The 14,883-nt window shown below is 31.7% G+C and overlaps 3 protein-coding genes across 3 annotated transcripts in view; all 3 read left to right on the top strand.

The window, feature by feature from the left end:
- Positions 1–14,883, top strand: part of LOC132739189 (uncharacterized) — a 37,230-nt gene that overhangs the window by 9,883 nt on the left and 12,464 nt on the right. The gene's annotated exons all lie outside the window — the stretch shown is intronic.
- On the top strand, positions 251–1,887 carry LOC132739194 (M protein, serotype 5-like). Its single transcript, XM_060726862.1, has 2 exons — positions 251–712; positions 1,363–1,887. The coding sequence occupies exons 1-2, from the start codon at positions 602–604 to the stop codon at positions 1,825–1,827; spliced, it is 576 nt and encodes a 191-aa protein (XP_060582845.1). The 5' UTR covers positions 251–601; the 3' UTR covers positions 1,828–1,887.
- LOC132739195 (uncharacterized) lies at positions 10,325–14,008 on the top strand. Its single transcript, XM_060726863.1, has 3 exons — positions 10,325–10,461; positions 11,024–11,128; positions 11,852–14,008. The coding sequence occupies exons 2-3, from the start codon at positions 11,123–11,125 to the stop codon at positions 12,356–12,358; spliced, it is 513 nt and encodes a 170-aa protein (XP_060582846.1). The 5' UTR covers positions 10,325–10,461; positions 11,024–11,122; the 3' UTR covers positions 12,359–14,008.

Raw genomic sequence — 14,883 nt, 5'->3', positions numbered from 1 at the left:
TTTAAACTTTTACGAAAAATGTCGATTTTGAATTGCTGCCTGATTTTTTCTTCTAGAAGAAGTTTATTTTGTTTCATATGACAGGAATGAACTGTATTTACAATCCTAAATATTATGAAGATGTGAATACTCATTGTTTTACATGCCGGATTAAGCAATATGACCCCGTCCACATGAAGACGTAATGAAGTGTGTTTGTACGTTACTGCTGGGGAAAAACAATGGGTGACAGGAAGACAGGAAGACACTTTTTCGATCTTTATCTGATATCGAGTTGTAAGAGCCAATTTGCAGTTATATGGGTTAGAGTTTGGTAAGACTCCCTACGGTCGCCTTAATACAAACTCTTACCCATATTTAAGGTGGTTCGTTTGACAGTTTGTATGTAATAAATATTGATTTCGTACTTGCGAGTAAATATATAAGTTGCTTTGAAACACGTAAAATGAAATTTAAAGTCTCATCTGCTTTCTTTGAACTTGTAAGCCAAAGACAACTTGAGGAAGAAACCAATATAATTGCCCAACACACAAAAATATATTAAAATAGTCCTTCAACTAGGACATGTTTCTCATTTTATTTTAATATATTTTAAGAAAAAATGACAGCCAATGCAGAACCGCATAAACAACTATGGACAAATATTGCTTCGGTTAGTGAAAACCTGCGAGTTGCTGTTCAGAAAATTGAAAACTACAGAGATCATCAATGTGTAAGTAGCTGACTTAAATGTTACTTAATTGTCGTGATACATGTACATTAATAACAAAATCTATGAGCAGGTTACAAGAAACAGTTACAGTTTTCCATTAAAAGATGTAATTGCTTTGAAAATTGTTATTGTGGTTGTTTGTAATTTCACTCAGGACAAGGGCACTAAATTAATCAGAGCATAGTTAAGCAACCTCATTGTCCCTGGCTAGGCATTCATGCAGTTAACCAGTGCAAGTTGTCTTCGCTATAGCAAGCGAATGATATTTTCTGTAAACGCAAGAGCAGAGGTACAGTCTTCATGATTGTGGAAAGGATTTCGCGATCAATCACAACAAAATTGATCTGCACCATCGGAGAATTAAACCCGAGTCGTCCGATTCACATTCCAACGCTCTATCTACTGAACACACCGAACGGCTTTGCTTTGAGATTGCGTATATTAATTATCGGAAACATTTTTGTTTCATTGTTTTTTATTAGTTATATAATATATAAAGTAGTTAAGAATTTGTGTATTTGAAAAAAGACGTCTGCGGACAAAAGTAATAGATTTAGTGTCCCGTAAGTATGATATTATTCAGCAATTCAATTTCCTTTTTCTTAGTTATTACAGGAGAGAGAATACTTAATTTCGAGCGCATTTTTAAGTTTTCAGCAAAAAAACTTGAATCTCTTACTAGGGAACATGAGAAATTGAAACATCACTTTAAAAGACAGAACAAAAAAGAGGAACAACTAAGACGGGATTATGATGACCTAAGAAAACTGTATAAAGATAAGGAAAAAGAATGGGAACAAAAGATTAAAGACTCTGAACATTTAGCTGATGAAATAATAAAATTGCAACGACAAAAGCTCGAGAAGTGTGAGGAAGAGATTAAAAAACAAGTCGAGAAATCTAAACAACTCCAGGAAAGCATTAAAGAGAATGAATTTGAATCCAATGACAAAGAAATATTAAGAAAACAGTTACAAGAGAGTAAAAAGCAACTCAAGTCTACGAATGACAGACTTCAGCGTGTGTCGGAGACTTTAAAAAAAACCCAAGAAGAACTTGACGACACAAAAACAAGGTTTTATTTTCTTCCATTCTTTTCCGACACATTATTATAAGTGTTTACATTTAATCAACTTACATTTTAAAACATCAAATCTTTCGCGTAAATTATAACAATTATAACTCATTGAAAATCCCATAATATTATTTGTTTGTTTGTTTATTAAGGTCATATGGCACCAAGCAGGAAAGACAATTTTGGCTAACCTCGAGTGTTACAAACTTGAATAAAAATAAAAGCAAAATATAATGTCAAATCTGCCTAACATATTGGGGCTTTTAGATTTATAGACACGAACACATTAAATTGCCTCTTACGAACACGGTTTTTGCATGTCTTTACCCTTAAAGGCAGGTCCTCAGCCTCAGGGGGTGTAAATTATTTAAATTACGACCAAATATCTTAACAGTATGTATTTAAACAATAACCAACCTCGTAATATAAAATGTCGTTTTCTTTTTATGAACTATTCTCGTTAATTGCTCTTCTTTTTTCTAAAACATACGTTTCAAATTTCATTTTCATTTATTGCGACTTTCTTTGTAATGACAAAAGTCAACCAATTAAGGTGTGGAGTTTAAAACGCCTTTAAAATCAATCACATGTACTGATCATAAATAATATCAAAATTAATATAATATCAAAAATCTTAAAATAAACCGTTTAGAAAAAAAAATCATATTTCAACGTCTATAATAATACACAAGACAAAAATGTTCGCCGGGAAAATCTGCACACCTACCATCAAAATCACCATTTGTTTTATTCCGTTTACAATATTTTCACTGAATACTTTTGTCCAACGGCACAGAAATTATTATTCTCTACGATGATGGTCATTAAAATATAGACAACGCAACAGGCGAAATAAAAATCAAGATTATCGCGGTTTACTCTATTTACAAAATCTTTCGACAAATTTAAAAATAGCTCTAAGCTTTGCCCCGCGCTTTCAAGATGAAAATCACTCTGGCTAAAGTAAGAGCCATTCGGTGTAAAGTGGTTTTCATATTTAAAGCGCGGCGTATTTGAATACGTGAAAACTGGGGAACCCGTTTTGAATGTGTCGAAAGATTTTTTCAACTGCTTGCCACAAAAGTCATGTCTACATCAAAAAATGTGTTGTCATAAACGCTTGTTTCATATCTATGTGTTGAGCTTATCTGACGCTTACGTAACTACAATGTTGTTTACATACAGGTCTGTTAAATTGTCACATCTGAATTATATAAAGGTACATGAAGTCTATAGATTCTATAACACTTTAAAGGGAAAATTTGTCTTAGTTAATATAATATTAAATCAAAAAGTATAGTTAAAACATTAATGTGTAGTATTCTTGATATACATGTACATTTAGTGTTATCATTTGTCGTTTTTGCTAAAGCTTTGGTTCGTTGAAGAAGACAAAAGCGCACTGGCAGTCATATAAAAGGTTGCCCAGTACAAATGTATAATCTATATCAAGCAGATAAAAGCTGGTTATGCAAAAGGCAGATTAAGGAGAAAACACAAATGTCATTTTATAAAAACCTACATATATACATACAACTTATTGAACCTAAAAACATATAACGTTTTGTCTAATGTTTTGGTCTTACACATTTCACTTTCATAACACTTATTGTCTACGTGTAAGTAGAATTAACAAGCTCCTGAGAAAGAAGGCATTTTTCGTATTTTTAATATAACTATAACTGCTTGTAATATTATCTTAAAAAAGAGAATAAAACACTAAAATATTGTTGTTGTTTCAATAGGTTCTATCACTGTTTAAATTATATACGATATATCAAATGCTTGTTTAATGTCATCAACACTACTGTATTGCTTTCGCCGTACAGAGACTTATATTTGCTAGCATCTTGAGATGAATCTCGAGTACGCATTAAGAAGGGCATATACTTGTAGTTATCCGTGTTCAGCACTTTTGATCAGCAGTTTACAAAAACGTTCACAAGATTATGTAAACATAACACTATTGTGCAGAAGCGTTCATCAAACAATCTTGAATCTCCGCAACCAAGAAACAGTAAGTTCTACACATTGCTATTGCTACCAATAACATTTAACCCAACATAAATCATTTTTTTTATATAATTGACATACAGGCAACGTTACGACATTTAAAATTTCTTTTTAGATATTTCTCTATAGCTGTGCTATCTGTCCTTTAGAAATGTATATCGGGGTATTGATTTTACTAACACAAGCAAACCTATTACAAAAATAGCACAGTGTTTTATTAAACCCGCAAATTTCAAAAAATAGATATGGAGGACTATATTACAGATAACTCGATTTATTTAAAGTTTAAACGGAAAAATAAATATTAATAAAAATAGTGGCAAACTGCAAGTTTTATATATACTTTCGGTTTTGAATGTCATTTCACCTGTGCTAATGTGTCTGTTTAAGCTGACATTGAAACATTAAGATAACGTTTACATAAAGTGGATTACACTTGGTGAGGATATAATGGATACCTGAAAAAGGTAAATAAAGAGAGACTCAGTGATGAAAGTAATGATGAAACCCAACTAATTAAAAAAGTCACTGATAATGACTTGAATGCTTTTTAAGAAATAAATGTCCATGAGCTGACTATATGGAATACTGACACAGCATTACAAACAAATGACAAATGACCTAATACATTTGTAGCTCCCTTTTCATACTGGTACTAGGCATAATTAGGAAAAGTAAAGGACGAGACATAGGTATCAGTGTGGTTCAATTTTATCAATTTTTTTTTATCAATTTGATAGACAAATAATGCCTATTTGACTTTCTTCATGACTTATGTTGTTTTTTTCTTTTACGCCGAATTTAAAACATTTGTAGACATATCTCGGCGGTTTGACTGCCGGATTAGGCTTCCTTGATATCCTACCAGTAGTTTCTAATTTCTCCGACCGACAACTTATCTGAATGATTTCTATAATATGATAAAAAAATATTAGTTTGAAAGTTTCACAATCAGTCATAGTTTGCAAGTTGTACATTTGAGACTCTTAAGAATAAAACCTTGTACTTTTTAAATGCAATATCTCTACTATATTAAGGCTGAGTGTATTTTGAAGGTTCGTATAATTATGTGTTAGCGCCATATCTATAACCAAGAAAAAGATCTTTTATTTTCACTATACGTTGAAAACACGGGACGTCATCAAGTAAATAAGTAAACATAATAAACAGATTTATCTTTAATCTTATTACTTTTTCACATGTAGCAAAATACGAAATTTCAATAAGAAGGTTCTTATGCAGTATTTGTCATTTCATAATGCGTGAACATGTTCTTTATTCATTTCTTTTTTATTTAAAATACTCTTAGACCTTCAACAGATGTGAATATTATTTCCTCAAAATCAACTATCAAATATTCTACTTCTATTGAGGACTTTGAGAAAATTGAACATTGTCAATCAAGCATGCAAGAATTGTTAAACTTACTGACGACAAAGGTTCCAGAGTTGGTCGAAAAAGCCAAACAAGAAATACACTTTACGGTGAGTGTTAATATTATCTGTAATTTAAGAATCGTTAAAATTCAATTCAACGGAAAAAAGTTTTATTTTGTCCCTTCAATCTTGATTGTCTTTAATCATGCAATGTTAAATAAAATCCTCTGCAAAATTTTATTTTTTCTTCTTTGCCGTCTTATACAAATACACAAATGTCTTATTAAAACTGCAAGCCTACAGATGAGCAAATTTAGAATATATCAAAGAAAATAAGATGAGAAAACTTTGCTTATCTTTAAGAAAGGCAAAAAGATTCAACTTAAAGATTGAATGAATAAATTTTACATGAAATTGTCCGATATTGCAGTCCTAATCAACATTTCTGTACAGTAACTGCGTAACTCAAACGCAGTAATGACTATTTTGCCTATTTTGTCATTTTTGGTAATTGTCATGGTTTGTAAGTACCGTTTACGATGTGTATATTACTTTCTGTGTTCACTTAAAATAGTTTACTTTCAAGTACATTTTCAAAATGTTTATGGAAATTAGCATACATCAAGAAGATTGCTGATTTCTTTCCTGAGGCCATTCAACACTTTTAAAATTAAAGACAGGGTTTTTCAAATAGGAAAATGGAAGCTTTCAAGCAATCCAAGTAAACCATTACTATATTAACATAATGTTGAATCTAATACACATGAAATTTCAGCAAATATATCAATTTATCAGTAAAGTGATATTGGCACATTGGGAAGTACCTTACTTCATCTACTCTCGTGACGATTTATGATAATTTGAATACTCTTTATGAATTTGTTTAGGTATAATACTTGACAAAAAATTAAAAATTACTTAACATAAATCTTTTTCTAAAAAAAATATTGTCAGCAAAAAAAGTCAAATACATTTTTCCTTTTTTTCTTCTTTTCAGATTGCATCGATATGTATAGAAGCACAATATGTATTGTATATGTAGGTCAATACAAGATAGTTTGTTCTATTACTATTTTAGGATGTAAATACAACTGAAGTTGCCAAATTAGAAAGAGAAAATGAAGGCCTCCGACGTGAATTGGATACATCTCGAAAGAGTACAGATAAGTACTCTGAAATGAAAAAAAGGTACGACGATCTTCAAAAAAAGTTCAACGAAAGTGAAGAAAAGAATAAAAAACTGAAAGATATCGAGAGGAAATATTTGGAATACAAAGATGAGTTGCAGAAAGCATATGATAAAGAGGAACAGAAACTGCAACTAATCATCAACGAACAGAAAGATAAAATCCAAGCTCTAGAGCATGAAGAGAGTAAGACAAGAATAAATTACCGAGAACGATATGAGTCCCGTACTACTGACAAACGGGAATCAGAGAGATATTCTACATTGGAAAAACAGCTTAAAGACACAAGGGAGAAACTAAGGAACACTGAGGCAGAACTAGATGATACTAGAACAAGGTAATTTAAATATATTTTTTTCTAAAAAGGTGTGTTGCTTTAAATTTGTTTTTAGAAAGGAAAGTATATAATAAATTACTGGATATTTAACCGGACGACTCAACTCATAATTACTTTTCAGACTAAGCAGAGCATTGGGAAATAAACTCATTGACAACAATCTAAATATTGCCGATTTAAGTGACAGAACCCGCCCGACGAAACTTGCAGAAGTATATCAGGAAATTTACGATAACGAATGGGTGGAAGCATTTGAAAGACTCATCGCTATGCAAGCTGATGACGAGGAAGCAGTAATTTCAACATTGGTCACCATTCTTGTGGTAATGCAAAGTTTATTTTAGCATTAAAGTTCTATTAATTGAAAATGATAAATTAAACAATTGTCAAATTACACAACATTTTTATAACATACGCTATCATTTAAACAGTCGTCAAAAGGCTTTATCATATAATCTAAGAATAGCTGCAGTCTCATTGGTTCAAACAGTAGTCAACAGAACAAATTATCTTTTAAAAAAGCCAAAGAGTTAAAGTTTAGATATTCGGTGAAATTAAATCATTTTCTAGTAGAATGATATTCTAGTAGGTGTCTGTCAAACTTGGCCATGCCCCAGGGGGCATTGATTTTCCTTATATGTATATAGTAAAAAGAATCGTCTTCTTAAAAAATCTAAAGAGCTAGAGCTTTCATTTTTAACATGAAACATCTTCTATTATGTGTCTACCTAGTTTGTTTGTTTGTCATGGATTGACTTTCCACAGCAACCATACATTCCAAAAGCAACCACTGATTTTTTTATAGCAACCAGTGTCTTCCATAGCAACCAGTGAATTTTCAAAGCAACCAGTGACTTGTCATATCAACTAGTGACTTACATGGGAACAATTGACTTTCCATGACAACCGTATACCTCTTTAGCAACAAGTGATTTTCCATAACACACTGACTTCCCATTGCAACTAGTGATTACATAGACTTTTCATAGCAACAATGGACTTTTTTACACTAAAGGAATTGCTGTAGCAACCAGCGACTTTTTATAGACTTTAAACTTTCCATATGATCAATTACCATTCCATGGCAACCATTGACATTCCATAGCAATCAGTAACCAAAATCGCAAACAATGAATTTCCATGACAACCATTGACTTGCATAGCAACCACTTACTTTCCATAGCAAACACTTACTTTTCATAACAAGCAGTGACTTTCCTTTGAAACCATTGACTTCCATATCAACCAGCTACTTAACAAAGCAACCATTTACTTCCATGGCAACCATTAACTTCCAAAAGCAACCAGTGACTATCATAGCAACCAGTGACTTTCTTTAGAAACCATTGACTTCCGTTACAACTATTGATTTTCCATAGTAACCAGTGACTTCCATAGCAACCAGTAACTTTCCATTGTAACTATAGAGTTACATAGTAACCAGTGACTTTCCGTTTCAACTAATGTCTTCATATAGCAACTAGTAACTCTCATTACAACCATTGACTTTCCATGACAACGATAGACTTCATAACCAACCAGTGATTTTCCATAATACCCCGATTTCCCACAGCAACCAGTGACTTAAATAGTAATGACTTTTCATAGCCAGCATATATTTGTTTAGCATTAAATGTCTTGCCGTATCAACTAGTGTCTTTCAATTTACTTTCCATATCAACCAGTGCTTTTCCATGGCAACCATTTACTTCCATAGCAACCACTTACTTTTCATAGAAACCAGTAGCTTCCATATCAACCAGTGTCTTAACGTAGCAACCATTTATTTCCATGACAACCATTAACTTAAAAAAACCCACTGACTTTCATAGCAACAATTGACTTCAATAAAAACAATTGATTTTTCATAGCAGCCAGACACTTCCCTTGACTTCCGGTGACTTCCTATAGAAACCATGGAGTTCTATAGCAACCAGTGACTTTCAGTTACAACCAATGACTTCCCATAGTAACGAGTGACTCTCATAGTAACTATTGACATTCAATTGCAACCATAGTCTTCAAGCACTCAATGACTTCTAATAACACCCATTGACTTACCCATAGCAACTGTTAAATTTCCATAACAACCAGCGACTTTTCCATGCAATCCTGACGTTCCATACCAACTATTGACTTCCATAGCAACCTTTTAAATTCCAAAGCAACCGTGGTATTCAATAGCAACCAGTGACTTTCTTAGCAATCTTTTACTTTCATAGCTAACAGTGACTTCATATAGCAATAAGTGACTCTTATGGCAACCACTGACTTTCCATAAGAATCATTGTCTTTTCCCAGCAACTGCTTGCTTTCCATAACAACCATTTACCATTTACTTCTATAGCAATCAGTTACATTGCAACCATTGAATTATCATAGCAAACTGTAAAATTTTCAAAGCAACCAGGAAGTAACGGTGTCAGCCCGGTGAATTTTCATATCCTTTGTTCTATTGTAAATCAGTCTTATTTGAGGCTTAATTCTGGATTCCAATGTTCTTGATGAATTATATATTGTCTTCAACTTTAAACATCAACATTATCTTAGTCAAATGAGGTCCAAAATATAATAGGTTAGCTATCTACTTTTTTTTAGAAATCTTCATTCTGTTTTAACACTGTTTACCACTTTGAAAATTCCGTACCGGGTTGAGACCTTACATTGTAAGCATTGACATTTTTACATAGCTACCAGTGATTTCCACATCTATTTTTCTTAGCAACGAGTGAATCTACCATTAAATTCCATAGCATTCAGTGACTTCCAAGAAAAACACTGATTTCCTTAGCAACTATATTGTTCCTACAGCAAAAGCAACTATGAATTTTATGATATCAGTTTAAGATTTAAATTTTAGATCTGCTTTTGCTTAAAGTTTGCCTTGTCATTTTGAAAAAGCTCGTAAAATAAGGTGGCATTTTATCATGTTTCGTGAAAATATATTCCATATTTCACTGAAACGAAAAAATATCCTCTTAATATTCAATGGTTCTTTTATCGATAATTGTATAATTATACGCATTTAATATGTCTAATGCATGCAATACCTCGATGTGCTAGTAACGTAAGAAAGTGATCACATGCCTAATATAATTATATTTTATTTTTCGAAAGAATAAAGAGAAAGTTCTAATTTATTATTTTTATATATTTCAGGAAACAAAGTGTGTTTGCGAAAAACTTGCAGAAAAGCAAATGAAAGAAATACAACTTGTCATAACACAGGACGACATAAAAGTATTTCGCTTCATAATTTTATATCGGTTACATGCTAAGATTAAGGCATGCATTTCGCAACCAATATCTAAATTGGATGACAATTTTATTACGTGCACTCAAAGTCTTTATAGGATAACCAATTTTGCCAAAGAGCAACTACCACACAGGTCCTTTTGCAATCGACAAAACAGATAAGATATTTGTCAATCAAAGTAAAGTGATGTAAACATCTCCCGTTTGTTTTTATAAAAGTACAATATAACAAGTATAATTTCAAATTTAAATCCTTCATTGTAGTAGAGAGGGTAATTTTCATTATTAACAAGTAAGCTTAGCATTAATATTTGACATCTCTGACACTCATTTTTTATAAACTTTTACTAAAACATGAATAATGATATTGTTATTACCAGAAGAATGATGTTTTATTTAATCAAATATTATTGTAGGTGGACAATTGTGTAATTTCAAGTATTTACAAACCATTGAAGGAATGTAGGAAAGCTGTGGCTGTATATTCTGGGAAGCAAGTGCATAAGGTATTGGATCAAGCTTTTATATATATTATATACATTGTGTATTACCTGTCGGGGAGGAGACATGTTGTTTTAACCTGGTCAAAAGGCAGGCATTTTAGTAATAATTCAGCAGTTTATGCTACATTGAAATGGACATATGTTACCGCTTTTTAACTTGGGCTTAATTTTACCAGCCTGCTTCCAAATCCTTAATGTGTAGAATTTCACCTATATTGAGTTTTATATTACTTGTGGTCACAGTCGTCAAGAGAAACTTGATGTGTGATCAACCCATTACGTCTTAAACTCTTTATTCTTCATGTGACCATGATGTCAAAGGTCATATTCACAAGCTCTTCCTTTATTTACCTCATGTGATCATGAGGTCAAAGGTCATATTCACCATGCTCTTCCTTTATTTACTTTTACATTCCATTTAAAAGCTTCAAATATATATATAGATATATACAGTAGCCTCGTCACTATTATTTCAACAGGGTTTTCTTTGTTTCATAATGTTTCTCATCTTCAACTTCGGTTATGAATTGATTTCATTGTTTAATACTTATCTGTGCACTTGTAGAAATACCTTGAAGAACTGAAAGAATCCAGAACATTCACTGCAGTAAAAGTTAGATCTGTTCCGAAATATCTCGAGGCATGTTTCAACTTATGTTGGCTAATGACAGTAAGTAATATTCGCCATTTTGTCATGTTTTTGTCAAGTATTATGTGTGTTACATACATTGCAACATGAAATATACGAAACTATACTTCCCTACTAGGCCTGTAACATTGTATTGTATATAATATTATTACAAAATCTATATTTCATTGAAAATGGGTATCATACTGACTCCCGTTCTTATTGTGGTGTCTAGACGAATACAATTTGTTTGATAAGCGTAAATCTCTGTAACCTCATTGTGGCGTAGTCTTATGTACAGAATATATCTATATAACATATGTTTCAAAGCGACCGACTTTTTGTACCTTGAATCAATAAAGTTAACAGTATGTTTGCACATCCGGATTAGATAGGAAAATTCAGCATTTGTCGTTTTCGACAAAAAGAACTGCTACGTTTCTATTGCATCTGTGCATACACAAACTTATTATAGTCTTCATTGGAATATTATCTTCCGTACACAACCTTTAGTGTTATCATTTGGTTGTCACAATTTCTGAACAATATTTGATAACATTAATAACAAACTGGTACAATAAGTTTATCGAACCGTAGAATGCTTAGATTCTAGGCCGACAGAAAAATATATATATTAACATATTACAATATTTTATAAAATGCAGCTTATAAGAGTAGTATAGATTTGTTTGGTATTTTGTTGAGTCTAATTAATAAATTCAAATATTATCAACTTTTCATGATTTCAGTTTATGATCATTTTAGGTTCAAGACCCTCCTCTTTGCTTTGGTCCTAATGTTAGGCGAGGAGATGTTTTCAATACGGATTTATACAAAGCATACACACAGAGAGGAAACACTGTGGCGTATGTTGTTTTGCCTGCTCTTTTATTGCATAAAGGTGGTGCAATTCTTTGCAAAGGAGTTGCTCAAGGAAAAGCAGATTATTCGCAGCGACCAAAATCTGCACCAAAATTGTATGAAAGACATCTCAATTCAAATGATGAAACTGATGTTTTCTTCTCTAGCCCAAACCGATACCCGGAAGGATATATGGATGAGAAGACATCATATGATATTAAAAGGCCGTACTCAACAAAAGCAAGCCTACCGCATAGATATGGCACATCTGAGTATTCGAATAGCGATCTGAGCGATGCAAGTCAATATAGCACATATAAGTGGGATCATAATTATAAATACAAGAAATATGAGCGACCGTACAATGACTACCAGGCGAGCATTAGTCATCGCAAGGCTAGAGTAAAATAGATAAATACAGAAGCCCTGAAACGTCATCACGTTATCGTAGTAGACCTCATTACACACAGGAAAAAGTAATACACCCAACGGTTTGGAGATATTGAGGTGTCGGTCAAATCTTTTAGTTTGGAATTAATTAGATTATGTACTACTAGGTGTTTTGACTGAATGGGTTTTAAATATTAGTTTATAAGTTTATTTTAATACTAAATCCATGAAAAACATGGCAATGTGAGCTATAACAATTTACATAATAAACCATATATACGATGATCGTATAATTATACATTGATATATCTCGCATTTTTATACAAGGGCAAACCCATTTTGTATAAAACACATTTCATATGCTTTGTATTAATTGCCAATATCGTTACTAATACATTATCCGTTATGAACTCCAATAACATGATCTTATAGAAATTTCCCAACTTTATTAAATAAATTCAAAAATCATTTACAATGTATTTATCTTTAATCAAATTTTATAAAAATTTCCTTTACAAATACACAAAGGTTTTTTATTTTATTGTTGTGTATCTATATTCATTTTTATTCCGGAATACTTAGTGGCCCTATACATTGGCAATGTAAAGCCCTTTTTATGCAGTAAATTATTTCACTCTTATCAGATAGTGAAATTTCATTACCGATGCAAGAATTAAAGTTATAAAGTATGTACTTTCACTGGTAAAGTTCTGTTCCCTTACAGTGATGAGAAAAATTTTATAGACTTTAATCCAACAGGTTGATTCTTTCGGATATTTGTAGAATTTACTTTTGATTTTCTGTACATAACAGATGATGGTACAAAGGAAATCACTGTTTTCAGATGCTATAAAATAAAATCAACCCATTTGTAAATAAAACAAATCTTAATCATTAATTATATTCCGAGGAGTATATGTGTTTTTTTCTTCTACTTAGGGTAAATATAACACACAATTTCATGTTTTGACAATCGATGACAAAGCAAAACATACATGTATACTATTAATTCCAAATTAAAAGTTCAACGCTATTAACTTTATGTCACTTATTGACCATCCAGAACGAAAATTGAATGCCAACTGTAAATAAGATAAGTAAAACATTTGTGTTGTACTTATCATTATTTGTTTCTTTTATTATTTTATAAGTGACTTTGTTGAATAAAGAAATAGAAAGTTATTTAACAACAAAAAAAATGAATTAAAAAGTTGCTTTTAATAACAAATATGTATTTTACTACTAAAATTTTACTATTAAGTAGCCTTCATTTTTTATTTTATTTTAGATTATACTAACATATATGTTATATACGGAATACTTATACACATGTCTGCATGGGTCTCCTCTCTGCTAAAGTATGTTTACTTTTGTCTGTATCGGCGTGGTTATGGCCGTTTACTTCGAACCACTTGCTCCTCACCACTGTAGACTCAAATCCCGACAACGAGTTTGAATTTGTTCATGTGAGAAATCTAAATAGCTGTCGCACGGTACATAAATGGTCTCTGCAAATGTTGATGAATATACTTTAAACAGAATCATAGTTGTTATTATATTATGTATTATAATAAGAAATGATGAACACAATGCAATAAAATCTATTTAATTACTTGAAGTGTTTTATATGAGTGCATTGATTCGGTGAGAAATAAAAAAAATAAAAGTATTTTTGTCGTGTTTCTTTTTAACAATACTATTAAAATTTGAAGTAAAACAAGTCAAAAACAAATTGTGTGCAGCATCTATTTAAAGATGCACTATTATGATAAGGTTACCAATTCAATTATGGCATGGAATGTTTCAATTCAATATGAGAGAATTTCATACCTGAATTTATTGAAATTATCACATATTCATATAAACGTTTCATTTTGCAAAACGAAAGTTTAAAGCAATATGAAAGATACGATGTTTTTACCCGAAATATATGTTTGTATTTTACAAATTTGTAACATATTTGACCGAGTGTGTGCACGTGACTGTCTGGTAATATTGTCGCGCCAATTATTTAGATTTTCATATAAGGGCAAATAACTGCTTATATCTTCCATTTTACTCACGCAGTAATTATTTCCCTTTTACACAGAAAGGTGTGACTTCACTATTGAATGTGTACTGAATCAGACAACTGTTCAATAAAGTAGAAAAACAATTCGAATGTTTAGAACAAAAATAATGTCATCGAGAGTGACATTGATTGTGTCAATCCTCAAAACTTAAGGTCGCAAACGATCGGACTTTCAAAAACGTATTTAAACTATATGTTACTAGTCTCCTGTGTATTGGTCAACTGTTTCACTATCGTTCACTTTCTTAGTGAAGCAACGTTAAAGTATTCACAAAGCTACAAATGCAGTGTAATATGTAATCGATTGACTGATGATTTAAAACTATATTGTCACAATTTAAATATGTCATAAGCGTGAAGTGCATAATAATGACAATAACAATAAAAGTAAAACAATCCTGATAACAAGGCAAGGCTTAAGAAGCTGAAATCAAATGTAACACGAAAATACAGCATGGGTACCATTAAAAGCTGT

The sequence above is a fragment of the Ruditapes philippinarum genome, unplaced genomic scaffold, assembly GCF_026571515.1.
Source record: "Ruditapes philippinarum isolate M1 unplaced genomic scaffold, ASM2657151v2 ctg753_1_1_1_1, whole genome shotgun sequence".
Lineage (NCBI taxonomy): Eukaryota > Metazoa > Mollusca > Bivalvia > Venerida > Veneridae > Ruditapes > Ruditapes philippinarum.
The sequence above is the reverse complement of the archived record's forward strand: the minus strand, read 5'-3'. Positions and strand labels throughout refer to the sequence as shown.

Excerpts from the sequence above, each read along its gene's own strand:
- LOC132739194 (XM_060726862.1), top strand. The coding sequence starts at position 602 with ATGACAGCCAATGCAGAACCGCATAAACAACTATGGACAAATATTGCT. Across the intron at positions 713-1,362 it reads ACTACAGAGATCATCAATGT|TTTTCAGCAAAAAAACTTGA; the intron begins GTAAGTAGCTGA and ends CGCATTTTTAAG.